Genomic DNA, 15,325 nt, shown 5'->3' with positions numbered 1-15,325 from the left:
TGTACTTACCTGGGATCCAAAACAGGGTGTGTGGAGACTCCTGTGAGGGGAGATGTGGGATGGACAGGGGCCAGCCATGGGTGGGATTGCCGGGCCCCGGCGTGGGGGGGGGGGGGGGGGGGGGGGGGGGGGGGGGGGGGGGGGGGGGGGGGGGGGGGGGGGGGGGGGGGGGGGGGGGGGGGGGGGGGGGGGGGGGGGGGGGGGGGGGGGGGGGGGGGGGGGGGCCGGGGGGGGGGGGGGGGGGGGGGGGGGGGGCGGGGGGGGGGGGGACATAGGCGCCGCGCCCTCCCTGCTTGTGGCGAGACTGGCCATCAAAAAATGATAAAATAAGCTATGGGATCACCCAAACTGAGACGAACTGGTAGCATCCCACCCCTCTATATAGGGCATTACTCACCAAAACAATTAGACACAAGGACAGTCCCCCCCCCCCAATGCCATCACTCTGCTAAACAACTTATTCCCACAACACTAATTATTTAGTGAGGCTGTATTACTACAGTATTATTCTTCTCATCCTCCCTATTACCTATCTCTCCTTTTCTACTTATGACGATCACAGTGATGGGATTAAATTTTTTTTACAACCGGTTCTGTGGGCGTGGCTTGGTGGGTGTGGCAGGGGAAAGGATACTGTAAAATCTCCAGTCAGAGGTGGCATTTGCCGGTTCTCCGAACTACTCAAACTTTCTGCTACCGGTTCTCCAGAACTGGACAGAACCTGCTGAATACCACTTCTGGACTATCACTTTGTTGCTTGTATCTTTGCAATCGATATTGTTTTATTTAGTTTCCTAATACGAGTTATGTTGATTGCTTATTTAGTATCCTATGACGACCACTAAGCGTTGTATCTTATGGCTTAAGACGAATGCATTTTTATGAGGACTACGATCATGATTTGGCACTTGTAGCTTTTATGCACACTGCGAGCTTATGCACCAAAGACAAATTCCTGGTGTGTTCAATCACACTTGGCCGATAAAGAATTCTAAATTCTTACAAGAGCTTGTGTAGTGACTGTTCAAAGTTACAGCGGCACTGCAAAAAAAAAAGTGACTTACGACCGTTTTTCACACTTACAACCGTTGCACCATCCCCATGAGTCATGGGAACAAAATTTGGACGCTTAGCAACTGAATCATATTGATGAGCATTGCAGGGTCCCGGGCTCACACGATCAGTGGTGAGATGCTGCCGGTTTGGACCGATTCAAGCGAACCAGTAGTTCTGACAATCACTTGGCCCCGCCCACCTGCCCCCTCCTGCCCTATCCTGTCCTTTATTTCCTGCTTTGTAGCTCATCTCAATCATGCGGTACAACTTATTTCCACCCCACTCCACAGTTCTGCTTACCGTTGCTGACTTGGAAGGTAAGCAGCTGAGTTTCTAAATGCTACCGTCAACTCATAAAATATTTCTCTGGTCTTTTAGAGTTGCCAAAAGAAAGGGAAGGGGGAGTAGTATAGCCGCTGCAAAACAGAAACTGCATTCCATGGATGTTTTCATAGATAGTTTCCAGGCAACCAAAGTTTCTGCCTTGCCAAAATCTAACTGGAGAGTATGATTCTAGACCTAGAAAACCTAGAACTGCGCCGCCTTCGGTCCAATCGAAGTATAGTATATAAAATCATACATTGTAATGTCCTACCTGTCAATGAATACTTCAGCTTCAACCATAACAACACAAGAGCAAACAATAGATACAAACTCAAGATTAACTGCACCAAACTTGATTGGAGGAAATATGACTTCAGCCACAGAGTGGTCAATGTCTGGAATACTCTACCTGACTCTGTGGTTTCTTCCCCAAACCCCAAAAACTTTAACCTTAGACTGTCTACTATTGACCTCACCCCTTTCCTAAGAGGTCTGTAGGGGGCGTGCATAAATGCACCAACGTGCCTACCGTCCCTGTCCTATTGTTTCATTTATTTTTCTTATATGTATCCATTTCATGTATTCATAACTATGTTTATTCTTATACCTATTATCTTGTAAGCGATTGACAAATCAAATCAATCAATCAATCAATCAATAAATTGATGACTCTTGGCTATGGATGTGTCCCATTGGAGAATATGAATTATAATACACCCAGGGGGTGGGGGGAAAACCAGGGTTAAGGGTAATGAATGATGTGTCTCAGAGTCAGCTACACTCAGGCAGCACCAGCACGTCTTCTCCTAATAAATCTTCTTTGAGCTTTGAAAATCAGGCTAGAAACTCATGATTTACATGGCGGTTACTACCGGAGCACGCGATCGCATAATCCTGGGACACTTGCAACCGTCATAAATACACGCCAAAGTATTTGCCAGGTGCCCGAATTTTGATCACGTGACTATGGGGGAACACAAGGAGTGGTGGACCTCCAACCACAATTGAGCAAAAAATTTTTCCACTGTTAAGCTAGACAGTTGCTAAACATGTGTTTCACCCCATCTTAAGACTTTTCTTGCCCCGGTTGTTAAGCAAATGGTGGCAGTCGTTAACTTGATCACACGGTCATTAAGTAAATCCGGCTTCCCCATTGACTTTGCTTGTCAGAAAGTCACAATCGGGGAATCACGTGACTCCTGGGAGGCTGCAACCATCCTAAGTACATGCCAGTTGCTAAGCGTCGTCGTAAGTGTGAAAAACGGTCCTAAGCTCCTTTTCCAAGTGCTATCGTAACTTTGGAGAGTCGCTAAATGGACTGTTGTAAGTTGAGGACTCCCTATGCTGCATCCTCACCACTGCGCCGCCACCATGGCTCCGAATGCTACAACGGCCATAAGTTTACAGCAAAGTTTGAGAGCTAACAAAAGCCGATTGTCAGGTTTCCAAGTGATGAAATCCATTTAAAAAGAAAAGAGCAAAGTCCGTCTTCCAAAACAATTTCTTTTATTGAGGAAAGCATCCAATTGCCAAAGTCTGTTGCAATTCCAAACCTGACACAACCCGGAATTACACCACATAATATTGGAAATTAGAAACAACCCCCAAAAGTCGCATTCCCCAATGGAAGTAAATCAACATTGCCTGTTGTCATCCATCTCCACCTCCAGGTATCGGCACGGTCAGCTTTTGTTCTCAGGGGAAGGAGAACCTCCTAGCCCCACGATGGTGAACCTATGGCATGTGTGCCACAGGTGGCACGTGGAGCCATTTGTGCAGGCACACGAGCCCCAGCCAAATTTACCTGCACTGTGCATGGGCGTGCCTCCCAGCTGATTGTAGGCCTGTTTGAGGCCTTTTTCGGCCTAGTGGAGGCTCTAGGGAAGCCTCCGCAGCCTCGGGAGGCTGGAAAACAGGCCTTCTAGAAATACCAGAAGTGCCCGTTTTCAGCCTCCAGAGGGCCTCTGGAGACCAGGAGAGGCCATTTTCACCCTCTCAGGGGCTCGAGGGAAGCCTCTGCAGCCGTTGGAGGCCGAAAAATGGGCCCGTTTTGTCACTACTGGTATTTCCAGCCATTTTTGGCACGGGAACCCAAAAAAGTTACTACTACTGTCCTAGTCTAAACAACTCTATCTCCACTCTTCCTACCTTAGGAATGTGGCAAGTTTGAAATCCTTCCCCCCATAACCAGCCAAGAGAAAGAAAGAAAAGGAATGTATAATAAGGCTAAATAAAATGGCTACACATATGTCAATTTCGGGCTCGACACCGATTATAACAAGCAGCCCCTCACCCAAAATCCAGCACAGTACATAAGCCATCAGCCACAATAGGAATTGCCCAACGTCCCCCTTTAGGAACACAAAGCCCATGTTGCACAAATCCCAAAACTTCAAAAACACAGAATCATATAAGAACCCTTCCTCCCGCTCAGCTTCAAAAACCGCACACTATCGTGTGTGGTATCTATCCATCAATAAACCCTTCTTTTCCAACCGGCCTCCATGTTGTTTCCAGCATCTTTCTTGGAACTGAACCAGATGGCTATTCCTTCCAACACAACTAAGAATTTTCTTTCTTTTCATGTGTGCATTTATTCTATCTACACAAGTTTATTTAAACCAGGGGTGTCCAACCTTGGTAACATTAAGCCTGGAGGACTTCAACTCCCAGAATTCCCCAGCCAGCAAAGCTGGCTGGGGAATTCTGGGAGTTGAAGTCCTCCAAGCTTAACGTTACCAAGGTTGAACACCCCTGATTTAAACGTTTGAAGAGAACATCAAAACAAAAAAGGAGTAAACCGAACAAAGGGGGGAAAAAACTGTATCATAGAAATAAAGGGGGAATAAAAGGGTAAAATCCCAACAACCGTTTCTCTACCCGGTTGCTGAGTAGGCGTGGCAATGGTGGGCGTGGCCTGCCAGAACTTCTGAAAGGGCCATTTTTGGCCTTCCCCAGAGTCCGGAGGCTTCCCTCAGGCTTCTGGGAGGGCAAAAAATGGCCTCCCTCTGGAAACCGGAAACAGGCCCGTTTCCGGACTTTCGGTACTTCTGGGTACTAAAGAGAAACGGGTAGAGAAACGGTTGTTGGGATTTTCCCCCTCCAAGAGCCTCCACCTGAAACTTGCACTTACCTGCATCCAAAACGGACCGCATGGAGACTCCTGGGAGGGGCGGGGCGAAGTAGGCAGGGCCAGCCCATCGGTTCAACTACCCGTTTGGTGAACCGGTTCTAAATTTAACAATCGGTTCACCTAAACCAGTCCGAACCGGCTGAATCCCACCATTGGTCATAAGTCACTTTTTTTTCACTGCCGTTGTAACTTTGAACGGTCACTTCAAAGTCAAGGACTACCTGTAATATCTGACTGCAAATTTTTTCCCCCAGACAGTCATTTCCCCCTCCTGAGATAACGTAGCAGCGATCCATAATTGCAAATTTCCAAGAACTGCTGCAGCTGCTTTAAAGCTGTTGCTGTTGAATGCTGAGTAAGCATCTCTCAGTTGTCTGTCTGGAGCATCAGCTGGAGATCACAACAACCCTGCCAGGGAGGACATGGGGGCGGGAGAGGGAGGAAATTGTAGAGCCAAAAGAGATCTTACCTTCTGGTAGTGTGTTTGGGGCATCTGTTTATCCCAGCCAAGAAATGAAATGAAATGAACGTTGGCAGAATGGAAGATGGAGAGAACCAAAGGGAGGCAAACACAGAAAGAAAAAAGAAAAAAAGAGAAATGAGTAAAGGATGGAATTGAAACATTTAAGCACTAGTAACATACAAAGGTAATAGAATAATAGAGTTGGAAGGGACCTTGTAGGTCATCTAGTCCAACCCCCTGCCCAAGCAGGGGACCCTACACCATTTCTGACTGATAGCAGTCCAGTCTCTTCTTGAAAGCATCCAGGGATGAAGCTCCCACCACTTCTGAAGGCAACTTCTGTTCCATCGGTTGATTGTTCTCACTGTCAGAAAATTCTTCCTTATTTCTAGATTGAATCTTTCTCCTTGTTCAGTTTCCATCCATTATTCCTTGTCTGGACTTCAGGTGCTTTGCAAAATAGCTTGACCCCCTCCTCTCTGTGTCAGCCCTTCAAATATTGGAAGACTACTATCCTGTCTCCCCTGGTCCTTCTCTTCCCTAGACTAGCCATGCCCAGTTCCTGTAATCGTTCATCGTATCACCACCAGACTTGAAATTCTAGACCTAGAAAACCTAGAACTACACCGCCTTCGGTCCAATCTAAGTGTAGTATATAAAATCATACATTGCAATGTCTTACCAGTCAATTAATACTTCAGCTTCAACCATAACAATACAAGAGCAAACAATAGATACAAACTCAAGGTTAATTGCACCAAACTTAATTGCAGGAAATACGACGTCAGCAACAGAGTGGTCAATGTGTGGAATACTCTACCTGACTCTGTGGTTTTTTTCCCCAAACCCCAAAAACTTTAACCTTAGACTGCCTACTATTGACCTCACCCCTTTCCTAAGAGGTCTATAGGGGGCGTGCATAAGCACACCAACCTGCCTACCGTCCCTGTCCTATTGTTTCTTTTATTTTTTTTATTTTACTTATATGTATCCATGTATTCATAACTATGTTTTCACTTATACCTATTATCTTGTAAGCAATTGACAAACCAAATAAAATAAAACTAAAATAAAAAATAAATAAAATCTTTCAGCCTCCAGTCCCCTAATCATCCTGGTTGCTCTTCTCTGCACTTTTTTCTAGAGTCTCAACATCATTTTTATAGTGCGGTGACCAAAACTGGATGCAGTACTCTAGGTATGGTCTTACTAAGGCTTTATAGAGTGGCATTTGTACTTCCCTTGATCTTGATTGTATCCCTCTGTAAATGCAATTTAGGATTGCATTGGCTTTTTGGCTGCTGCTGCACACTGCTGGCTCATATTTAGCTGGTTGTCGTCCACTAAGACTCCAAGATCCCTCTCCCAGTTGCTGCTATTAAGCCTGGTTTCAGATGGCAGATACATAAAGTGGTTTTGCTAATTTTGGTTCCGAAATCAAGTCCCCAACCCCCCAAAAAACCTAGAGAAATCATTACAATCAATTTCCCAAATGCCATCATTCTGCTAAACAACTAATTCCCCCAACACTGTCAAACTATTTACTAACTCTGCATTACTATTACTATTAATCCTCCCCTTCTTCCTTTCACCCATCCCCTCCCACTTGTGGCTGTAGGACAGTAGCCTTGTTGCTTGTATCCTAACGATTTTTATTGACTGTTTCCTGGTATGATTTGTTTGCTTATTGTACCCTATGACTATTATTGTGTTGTACCTTATGATTCTTGACTTTTGACGAATGTATCTTTTCTTTTATGCATACTGAGAGCATATCAAGAGCCTCGGTGGCGCAGTGGTTAGAGTGCAGTACTGCAAGCTACTCCTACTGCAATTTGGCAGATCAAATCCCACCAGGTTCAAGGTTGACTCAGCCTTCCATCCTTCCGAGGTGGGTAAAATGAGGACCCAAATGGTTGGGGGTAATATGCTGACTCTGTAAACCGCTTTGAGAGGGCTGGAAAGCACTATAAAGCAGTATATAAGTCTAAATGCTATTGCTATATGCACCAAGACAAATTCCTTGTATGTCCAATCACACTTGGCCAATAAATAATTCAATCTATCTATCTATCTATCTATCTATCTATCTATCTATCTATCATTATCTATCTATCTATCTATCTATCTAATCTATATCTATCATCTATCTATCTCTATCTATCTATCTATCTATCTATCTATCTATCTATCTATCTATCTATCTATCTATTATCTATCTATCATTAATCATCTATCTATCTATCTATCTATCTATCTATCTATCTATCTATCTATCTATCATTAATCATCTATCTATCTATCTATCTATCTATCTATATCTATATCTATATCTATCATCTATCTATCTCTATCTATCTATCTATCTATCTATCTATCTATTATCTATCTATCATTAATCATCTATCTATCTATCTATCTATCTATCTATCTATCTATCTATCTATCTATCATTAATTATCTATCTATCTATCTATCTATCTATCTATCTATCTATCTATCTATCTATCTATTATCTATCTATCATTAATCATCTATCTATCTATCTATCTATCTATCTATCTATCTATCTATCTATCTATCTATTATCTATTATCTATTATCTATCTATCATCAATCATCTATCTATCTATCTATCTATCTATCTATCTATCTATCTATCTATCTATCTATCTATCTATCATGATCTCTGCCATATTTAATATTTTGCTTATAATCCTGTCAGTTCGTTAATCCTTCTTTTTACAGATAATTTACGACCGCAACTGAGTCGCAAACAATTTTCTCCTTGATTTGTTTCCACCCACTGCTTCTTGTCCCACCACATGGTGTTTTGAAGAATAGCTTGACCCCCTCTTCTTTGGAGCAGCCCCTGGGATATTGGAACAATGCTATCATGTCACCCCCTAGTCCTTCTTTTCATTAAACGAGAGAGACCCAAATTTTGCAACCATCCTTTGCATGTTTCAGCCTTCAGTCAATGTGTAGCATTGTAGGGAATGGCTCATTTAACAATCATTTTGTAATTACGGTGGCGATGAAAAAAGTAATTTTACAACCAATCCTTGCACTGACAACCCTGGCAGGTCTAATAAAGGAAAGGAAAGCTGAACAAAGATGATAAACAGGCGCAATTTCACTTAGTAACTTCTTCGCTTAACAAACACGTTGCCAATTGTAGCTACTAAATGAGGATGGCCTGTATTTGGGCATCGCTGTGGTTTGTTACAAATGACAGAGTCCCCACCGTCTTCGTAGCATCAACCAGTCACCGCTGAAATGACATAAAACTCATTCTTAATCCTGCTACTGTGGCACGATGATGATTTAAAAGGCGCTATAAATCCCTAATGGAGACCTAACAAGAATGTGATGTTCGTAATAGTTAATTTGTGGTTTCTGAGTGTGGAATAATTGGCCTTCCCTTTGCAAACTTCTCTCTCTGGATCTTTTGGCTTGGAACAGTACGTAGGAATAATAGGGAGAAGAGAAATACAGAGAAGAGCAACTAAGATGATTGAAGGCCTGGAGACTAAAACATACGAAGAAGGTCTGCAGGAACTGGGTATGGCTACTCTAGAGAAAAGGACTGGGGTGTGGGGGGGACATGATAGTATTCCAGTATTTGAGAGGCTGCCACAAAGAAGAAAAGGGGGTCAACTTATTTTTCAAAGCACCAGAAGACAAGAAACAATGGATGGAAACTAACCAAGGAGAGAAGCAACCTGGAATTAAGGTGAAACTTCCTAACAGTCAGGACAATTAACCAGTGGAACAGCTTGCCACTAGAGGTTGTAGGTGCTCCAACACTGGAGGTTTTTAAGAAGAGACTGGACAGTCATTTGTCTAAAATGGTATAGGATCGCCTACTTGCGCAGGGGGGTTGGACTAGAACAGTGGTTGTCAACCAGTGGGCTGGGGACCACTGGTGGTCTGCGAGAAAATTTTGGTGGTCCGCAGAGAAATGTCACTCCCAAAGTAATTAATCCAGGCTGTGCGGGAAAAACAAGGCTGTGCCGCCCACATGGCCCGTGAGAATACAAGGCTTGCGTTGCATTGTGAACACGAGGTAGTGAGGGGAGGGGGGAAAAGGCAGAGGGGGGGAACTTGCCCCACTCGCCTGGCCTGGCCACCGGGCTGCTTCTTTCCGCTTCTTTCTTTTGCTTTTGGCTGCACGCAAGGAAAGCAGCAAAAGTCTTTCTTTCTCTCCCCAAAACTCCACCAGAAATGAGTCTTTGGGACCCTGCAAGGCCTCCTGCTCCAAGAGGCTGCGCCATTCTGGCAGAGTTTGGGGGAGAGAAAGAAAGACTTCTGCTGCTCCTGCTGCTTTCCTTGCATGAAGCCAAAAGTCTCTCTCTCTTTCTCTCTCCCATTGAGAACAGAGCTGGAGACGGTATCCTGCGATCCCAAATAAAGAACAATCGATCGGGAGGAAAACAGGGTGGGGGATTTTCCTGTAGACTTTTGGGGGGATTTTCTGGTCCACGGGATTTAAAATTATGAGTTTGTTGGTCCCTGAGGTCCAAAAAGTTAGCCACCCCTGGACTAGATGACCTCTAAGCTCCCTTCCAACTGTGTGATTCTGTTACCTGCAACCAGCAAAACGTTTTGCAGGTAATCATATTTGGAGGGAATTAACTGCAAACCATTTGCCCAGAGTGGCCCATCTCCTTTTTTTTCTTTTTTCTGATGAAGTTCTAAGCTGATAAGATTTCCAGGCTGTACTTTGGGGAAGCTGAGATTGCAAATGTGGCAGAGAAAATAGATATTGCGACAAAGGACGCCCACAAAGCAATCTTCCCAACTCACAAAGGAAGTTGAAAGATTAAAAAATAATAACCGTGTTGATATGACATCTACTTTTCATCTCTTCCTGCATCTACAACATGGATCAAGGTTTGAAGCCTCCTGATAAATTGGAATCAAATATAATATTTGTAGCTCGGTCGTTGTGTTGTGTTGTTGTGCAGTGAAGGAGTTTGCATCGTGTCTTCTTCTGCCTGCTGGTCAGTGTTGGCGAACACCAACAGATTTCACTGTGGGTTCAAAAAACTGTGAGCATCCTAGACCAGGGGTCGCCAACCTTTTGGACCTCAGGGACCACCAAACTCATAATTTTAGATCCCAGGCACCACTAACCGGTTCTGTGGGCGTGGCCTAATTTGTGGGTGTGGCTTGGTGGTCATGTGACTGGCTGGGCATGGCTTGTATCTAAATATTATAAATATTTTTATAAATATTGAATTTTTTTATAAAAAAAGAGCAACTTTTACCCAAAATCAGGCAAAGCAGGCAGATTGAGTTGCTCACAGAATCACAGATTCATTCAGAGATCTATCTATGCCATCAGCTAGTTCAGTCTGTCACATAAAATTTGCTTGCAAGCAAACTCACAAAATTAACTCACAACACACCATGCATGTAAATATTGATATTTTTTTTTTAATAAAAAAGAGCAACTTTTACCCAAAATCAGGCAAAGCAGGCAGATTGAGTTGCTCACAGAATCATTCAGTGATCTATCTGCCATCGGCTAGCTCAGTCTCTCAAATTTGCTTGTGGTGAGTCTGCACTGAATTTGCTTGCAAGCAAGCCTTCAGTCCTAAGGAAGGTTCAGCTCTGCTTTTAGATTAGCTAGAAAGCAAGAAATCCAACCATTTCCTGCTTCCTAGCTAATCTAAATCTCCTGGCAGAGCAGAACAGATGATGGTCAGAAAAAGGAAAAATAGCAATTTAGCAGGCAAGTTTACCAGGTAAGGATTGAGTGGGCGGGGAGGGTTCCTGCAGGCCATGTGGGCGGCGCAGCCTTGAGTTTCTGTGCAGCCTGGATTAATTGCTTTGGGGGGGGTGCTTTGGGGGTGAGATTTCTCTGCGGCCCACCAAAATTTTCTCACAGCCCACCAGTGGGCCGCAGCCCACCGGTTGGCGACCGCTGTCCTAGACCAGTGATGGTGAACCTTTTCGGCACCAAGTGCACAAACCGGAACACGTGTGCATGCATTTCCAGGTACGTGTGTTGGAGCGCCGGAAAATCGAAGACTAGCTGGCTGGTGTGCACACATCTGTTTTTTTGGCTGTTTTTGGCCATTTTCAAGCCGTTTTTCAGCCATTTTCAGGCAATTTTTTGGGCCAAAACTGGCCTGAAACCGGCCTGGAAAATGACCTGTTTTGGGCCATTTTGGGGGCATTTTCAGGCTGTTTTTCAGGCCATTTTGGGGCCATTTTTCAGGGTATTTTTGGCTCCCAAAACAGCCCAAAAACAGCCTGAAAAAAAGGCTGTTTTTTGGCTGATTTTCTGGTTGTTTTCTGATGCTCAGGCACCTGCGAAGGCCAACTGGCCAGAAGCTAGAAGAGCAGCTGGCGATGGTGTCAGAGTATATTCATGAAGTGAAATAGAGCATAGCAACTAAGTCAGCCAATGAGGACAGTTTGGAAACTGAAACTAGAAGTAGCCTAGGCTGGAAACTGAAACTAGAAATAGCTTAGGCATGGCTCTATAATATATTAAGCTCTGCAACTCTGCAGCTATGCTGAGCTCTGTAGCCCTCTAGCTATGTTAAGTTCAGAATCTGTCTATTGAAAATGAAACTGCTTCTCTCCTCTTGCTTGTCTGCTGAACTAAAATAAAAAGAGAAACTCGCTTGCTTGCTGAAGTGACTTGCAACATTTCTGTTTATTCCTGTCTGAGTTTGCTCCAAGTTGGAGAAATCTACAACTGGTTTGTAAAATCTGTTTATTATATAAAGATGTTAAATGAAGCATCAGCCACCTGTGTTTATTTTCCTGATGCCGAATTAACGCTGCAAAACTCTGAACCGATGGTGTGCGTGCCCGCAGAGAGGGCTCTGCGTGCCACCTCTGGCCCGCGTGCCATAGGTTTGCCATCATGGTCCTAGACCAAGCCAAGTCCAAAAACCCCAGAGGATTCCTGGAAGCCTGGGGAATCAGCTATCAGCGGGCCCATTGAGATGAACAGCGTCTACACATCATTCGAAAGGAAAATCAAAAAGCCAACATGGAAACACAAAGAACAAAACACCTCATTTCTCCAGCAATCAACACCCAGATAAGCAGTGATTAACACCAACGTTAACCCTAGACTAACAATCGAGCGATAAACAACACCCCAATCAAGGACCATTAGTATATAAACATAAAGCAAACCTCCCTCCCTTCTAGCACTGATCACGTTACCTAGTTGGTTCGTGAAACGTCTGCAAGAAAAACACCAAGCTCGGAGAGTACCAAGGACCCCACAGTCCTCCTCTCCTTCCTCCTCCTCCTCCTCCTCCTCCCTCCTCCTCCTCCTCTTCCTTTCCTTCTCTCCCTCCTCCTCCTCCTCCTCCTCCTCCTCCTCCTCCTCCTCCACTCCCCTCCTACTCCTCCTCTTCCTTCTCTCCTCCTCTTCCTCTCTCCCTCCTCCTCCTGCTTTCTGCAACTATTTCTTCCCTTCTCCGTGACATTACCTAGTTGGGTAATGAAACATCTGTAAGAAAACAACCAAGCTTAGAGAGCACCAAGAACCCCACAGTCACCCTCCTCCTCCTCCTCCTTTTCACAAATCCTCTCTCCCTTCGTGCACTGATGACGTTACCTAGTTAGGTCATGAAACGTTTGTAAGAAAACAGTCGTGGTCAGACAGCACCAAGAGCTGCCCAGGTCAACCCTGAGCTGTATACAGTATATTCTCTCCTACGGAAGCATTAATTACAGCAATTAAAATTAATAGAGTTGGAAGGGACCTTGTAGGTCATCTAGTCCAACCCCCCCTCCCCCGCCTAAGCAGGGGACCCTACGCCAATGATGAATTTCAGATTATCCATCAGTAATTTATGTAGCAGGTTATCCTCTGACCACATCACAAATGGAACAGCCAGAAAGGAAGGTAAATTTGTACCTGTAATATAACCTTTAACCTTAGACTGTCTGCTATTGACCTCGCCCCTTTCCTAAGAGGTCTGTAGGGGGCGTGCATAAGCGCACCAACGTGCCTACCGTCCCTGTCCTATTGCTTCTTTTTATTTTTTTTAATTATATGTATCCAGGTATTCATAACTATGTTTTTACCTATACCTATTCTCTTGTAAGCGATTGACAAAAATAAATAAATAAATAAAAATAAATAAATAAATAAAATAAACAGGAGTTGTTTTAAAAAGCAAAATACCACCTCTGCACACATACCCCCATCAGATCTAGCCCAGAGGCCATGCTCTGGGGTCCCTTCAGATTATCCCAGTGTTTTCTTTACCTAAGCAACTTCAACATACGTGGACTTCCAACTCCCAGAATTCCCCAGCTAGCAATTATGACACCATGGTTGCGGCCTATTTAACCCTTCTTAAGCTGCCCAGGGCTCGTTTTGAGAGGTGGAGAGCCTTGGAAATGGTTCCAATGAGCATTCAGTAAAGGAATAAAATTCTATTTTAATGGCATTGCAGCGACGCAGGTTTGGCGTATGTAAGGAAACAACACCAAGATTGTCACTGTTTGCCATCCAAAGTTGCGGGTACTTCATCACCAGAGGTTTTTTCAGGAGAGACTAGTCCTGCTTGAGCAAGGGGGCTGGACTAGAACAGGGGTCGCCAACCTTTTGGACCTCAGGGGCCCCTAAACTCATAATTTTAAATCCCACGGACCACTAATATGAATTTTGAGTGATGGTGGCTTGCTGACGTCGATGGGAGAGCAAGAGAGAGATCCAATCTAACCTTGGAGAGCTGACGGTGATGTTCTCTCTCTCTCTCTCTCACACACAGACACACACACACACACACACACACAGGTCCCTCACACCCCCACACCCCCTCCAAGGCAGCCACATTCCTAACCTGCTTTTCAACTCCGTTCTCAGGGGGAGAGAGAGAGAAAGAGAGAGAGGGTATCCTGCGATCCCAAATAGAGAACGATCAATCGGTAGGCAAATGGAGTGGGGGATTTTCCTGCAGACTTTTTTTTTTGGGAGGGGTCCCAGGGTCTTTGCAGAAAAAGCAGAAGCAGCAGAGACCCTTGGAAAATCCCCCCAAAAAGTCTGCAGGAAAATTCCCCACCCCGTTTTCCTACCGATTGATCGTTCTTTATTTGGGATCGCAGGATACCGTCTCCAGCTCCGTTCTGGGGGGGGGGAGAGAGAGACTTTTGGCTTCATGCAAGGAAAGCAGCAGAAGCAGCAGAAGTCTTTCTTTCTCTCCCCCAAACTCCGCCAGAAATGAGTCTTTGTGAGACTTGTCATGCCTCTTGGAGCAGGAGGCCTTGCAGGGTCCCAAAGACTCATTTCTGGCGGAGTTTGGGGGAGGGAAAGAAAGACTTTGGCTGCTTTCCTTGCGTGCAGCCAAAAGCAGAAGAAGAAAGAAGCGGAAAGAAGCAGCCCGGTGGCCAGGTGAGGCACATGGGGCGAGTGGGGCAAGTTCTACCTCGTGTTGTTCACAATGCCAGCGACGCAAGCCTTGTGTTCAGTGGGCCATGTGGGCGGTGCAGCCTTGTGTTCCCGCGCAGCCTGGATTAATTGCTTTGGGGGTGACATTTCTCTGCGGACCACCAAAATTTTCTCGCGCACTACCAGTGGTTCCCGGCCCACCAGTTGGCGACCACTGGACTAGTAGACTTCAGAGGTTCCTTCTAGTTCTATTCTGATTGATTGTTTGAATACAGGCAGTCCTCGATTTACGATCACAGTTGAGCCCCCCAAATTTCCGTTCCTAAACAAGACAGTCGTTCCCTGAGTTTTGCCAGATTTTTTTTTGCAACAGTTCTTAACTGAATCACTACGGTAACACGGTCATTAAGTGAATCTGGCTTCCCCCATTGACTTTGCTTGTCAGAAGGTTAGGGTGACCCCGGGACACTGCAGCCGTCATAAATAGGAGTCAGTTGCCAAGTATCTGGGTTTCGATCATGTGACCATGAGGATGTGGCAATGTTCATTAACGTGAAAAACAGCCATAAGTCCCTTTTTTTCAGTGTTATTGTAACTGTGGTTGGTGGAGACTGACTCTGAGGAAGGGGAGGAACAGCCGATAGGGAGTGGAAGTGTGGCACCAGAGGTGGCGGAGGAGGCTGGGGAAGGGCAGAGGCCGGCTGGGCAGTCAGAGGAGGACCCAGGCCCATCCCCTCTCCATCCTAGGGCACGCAGGGAGGAGAGGATCAGGGTAAAACATGGTCTCCTCAGGAGGAGAGGGCCATGATCCCCTTCATGGGTTGCAGGTGTGAGATTTGTATGAGAGTTTGGACCTGCGTGCTAACAGACATTGGAGACAAATTAGTGTTTTATTTCTAAAGAAGGTTTATCTTGGTTGGCGTTCTTCCAACGGTCTGTCCCTGGTTATCTTCCTGAAGTTGGCAACTATCTA

The 15,325-nt window shown here is 45.1% G+C and overlaps 1 protein-coding gene across 1 annotated transcript in view; it reads right to left on the bottom strand.

Annotated features, from left to right (window-relative positions):
• The window catches only part of DOC2B (double C2 domain beta), a 142,663-nt gene that overhangs the window by 89,624 nt on the left and 37,714 nt on the right, over positions 1-15,325 (bottom strand). Inside the window, exon 3 of the mRNA XM_087972319.1 lies at positions 4,983-5,006. Within this exon, the coding sequence (XP_087828445.1) occupies positions 4,983-5,006 (24 nt within the window). The remainder of the gene's footprint in view (positions 1-4,982; positions 5,007-15,325) is intronic.

The sequence above is a fragment of the Notechis scutatus genome, chromosome 1 (assembly GCF_049901735.1).
Source record: "Notechis scutatus isolate UNSWTSFEM ecotype Mainland chromosome 1, rNotScu1.2, whole genome shotgun sequence".
In the NCBI taxonomy this organism is placed as follows: domain Eukaryota; kingdom Metazoa; phylum Chordata; class Lepidosauria; order Squamata; family Elapidae; genus Notechis; species Notechis scutatus.
Note: the sequence above shows the minus strand (reverse complement) of the source record. Positions and strands in the feature narration are given on the sequence as shown.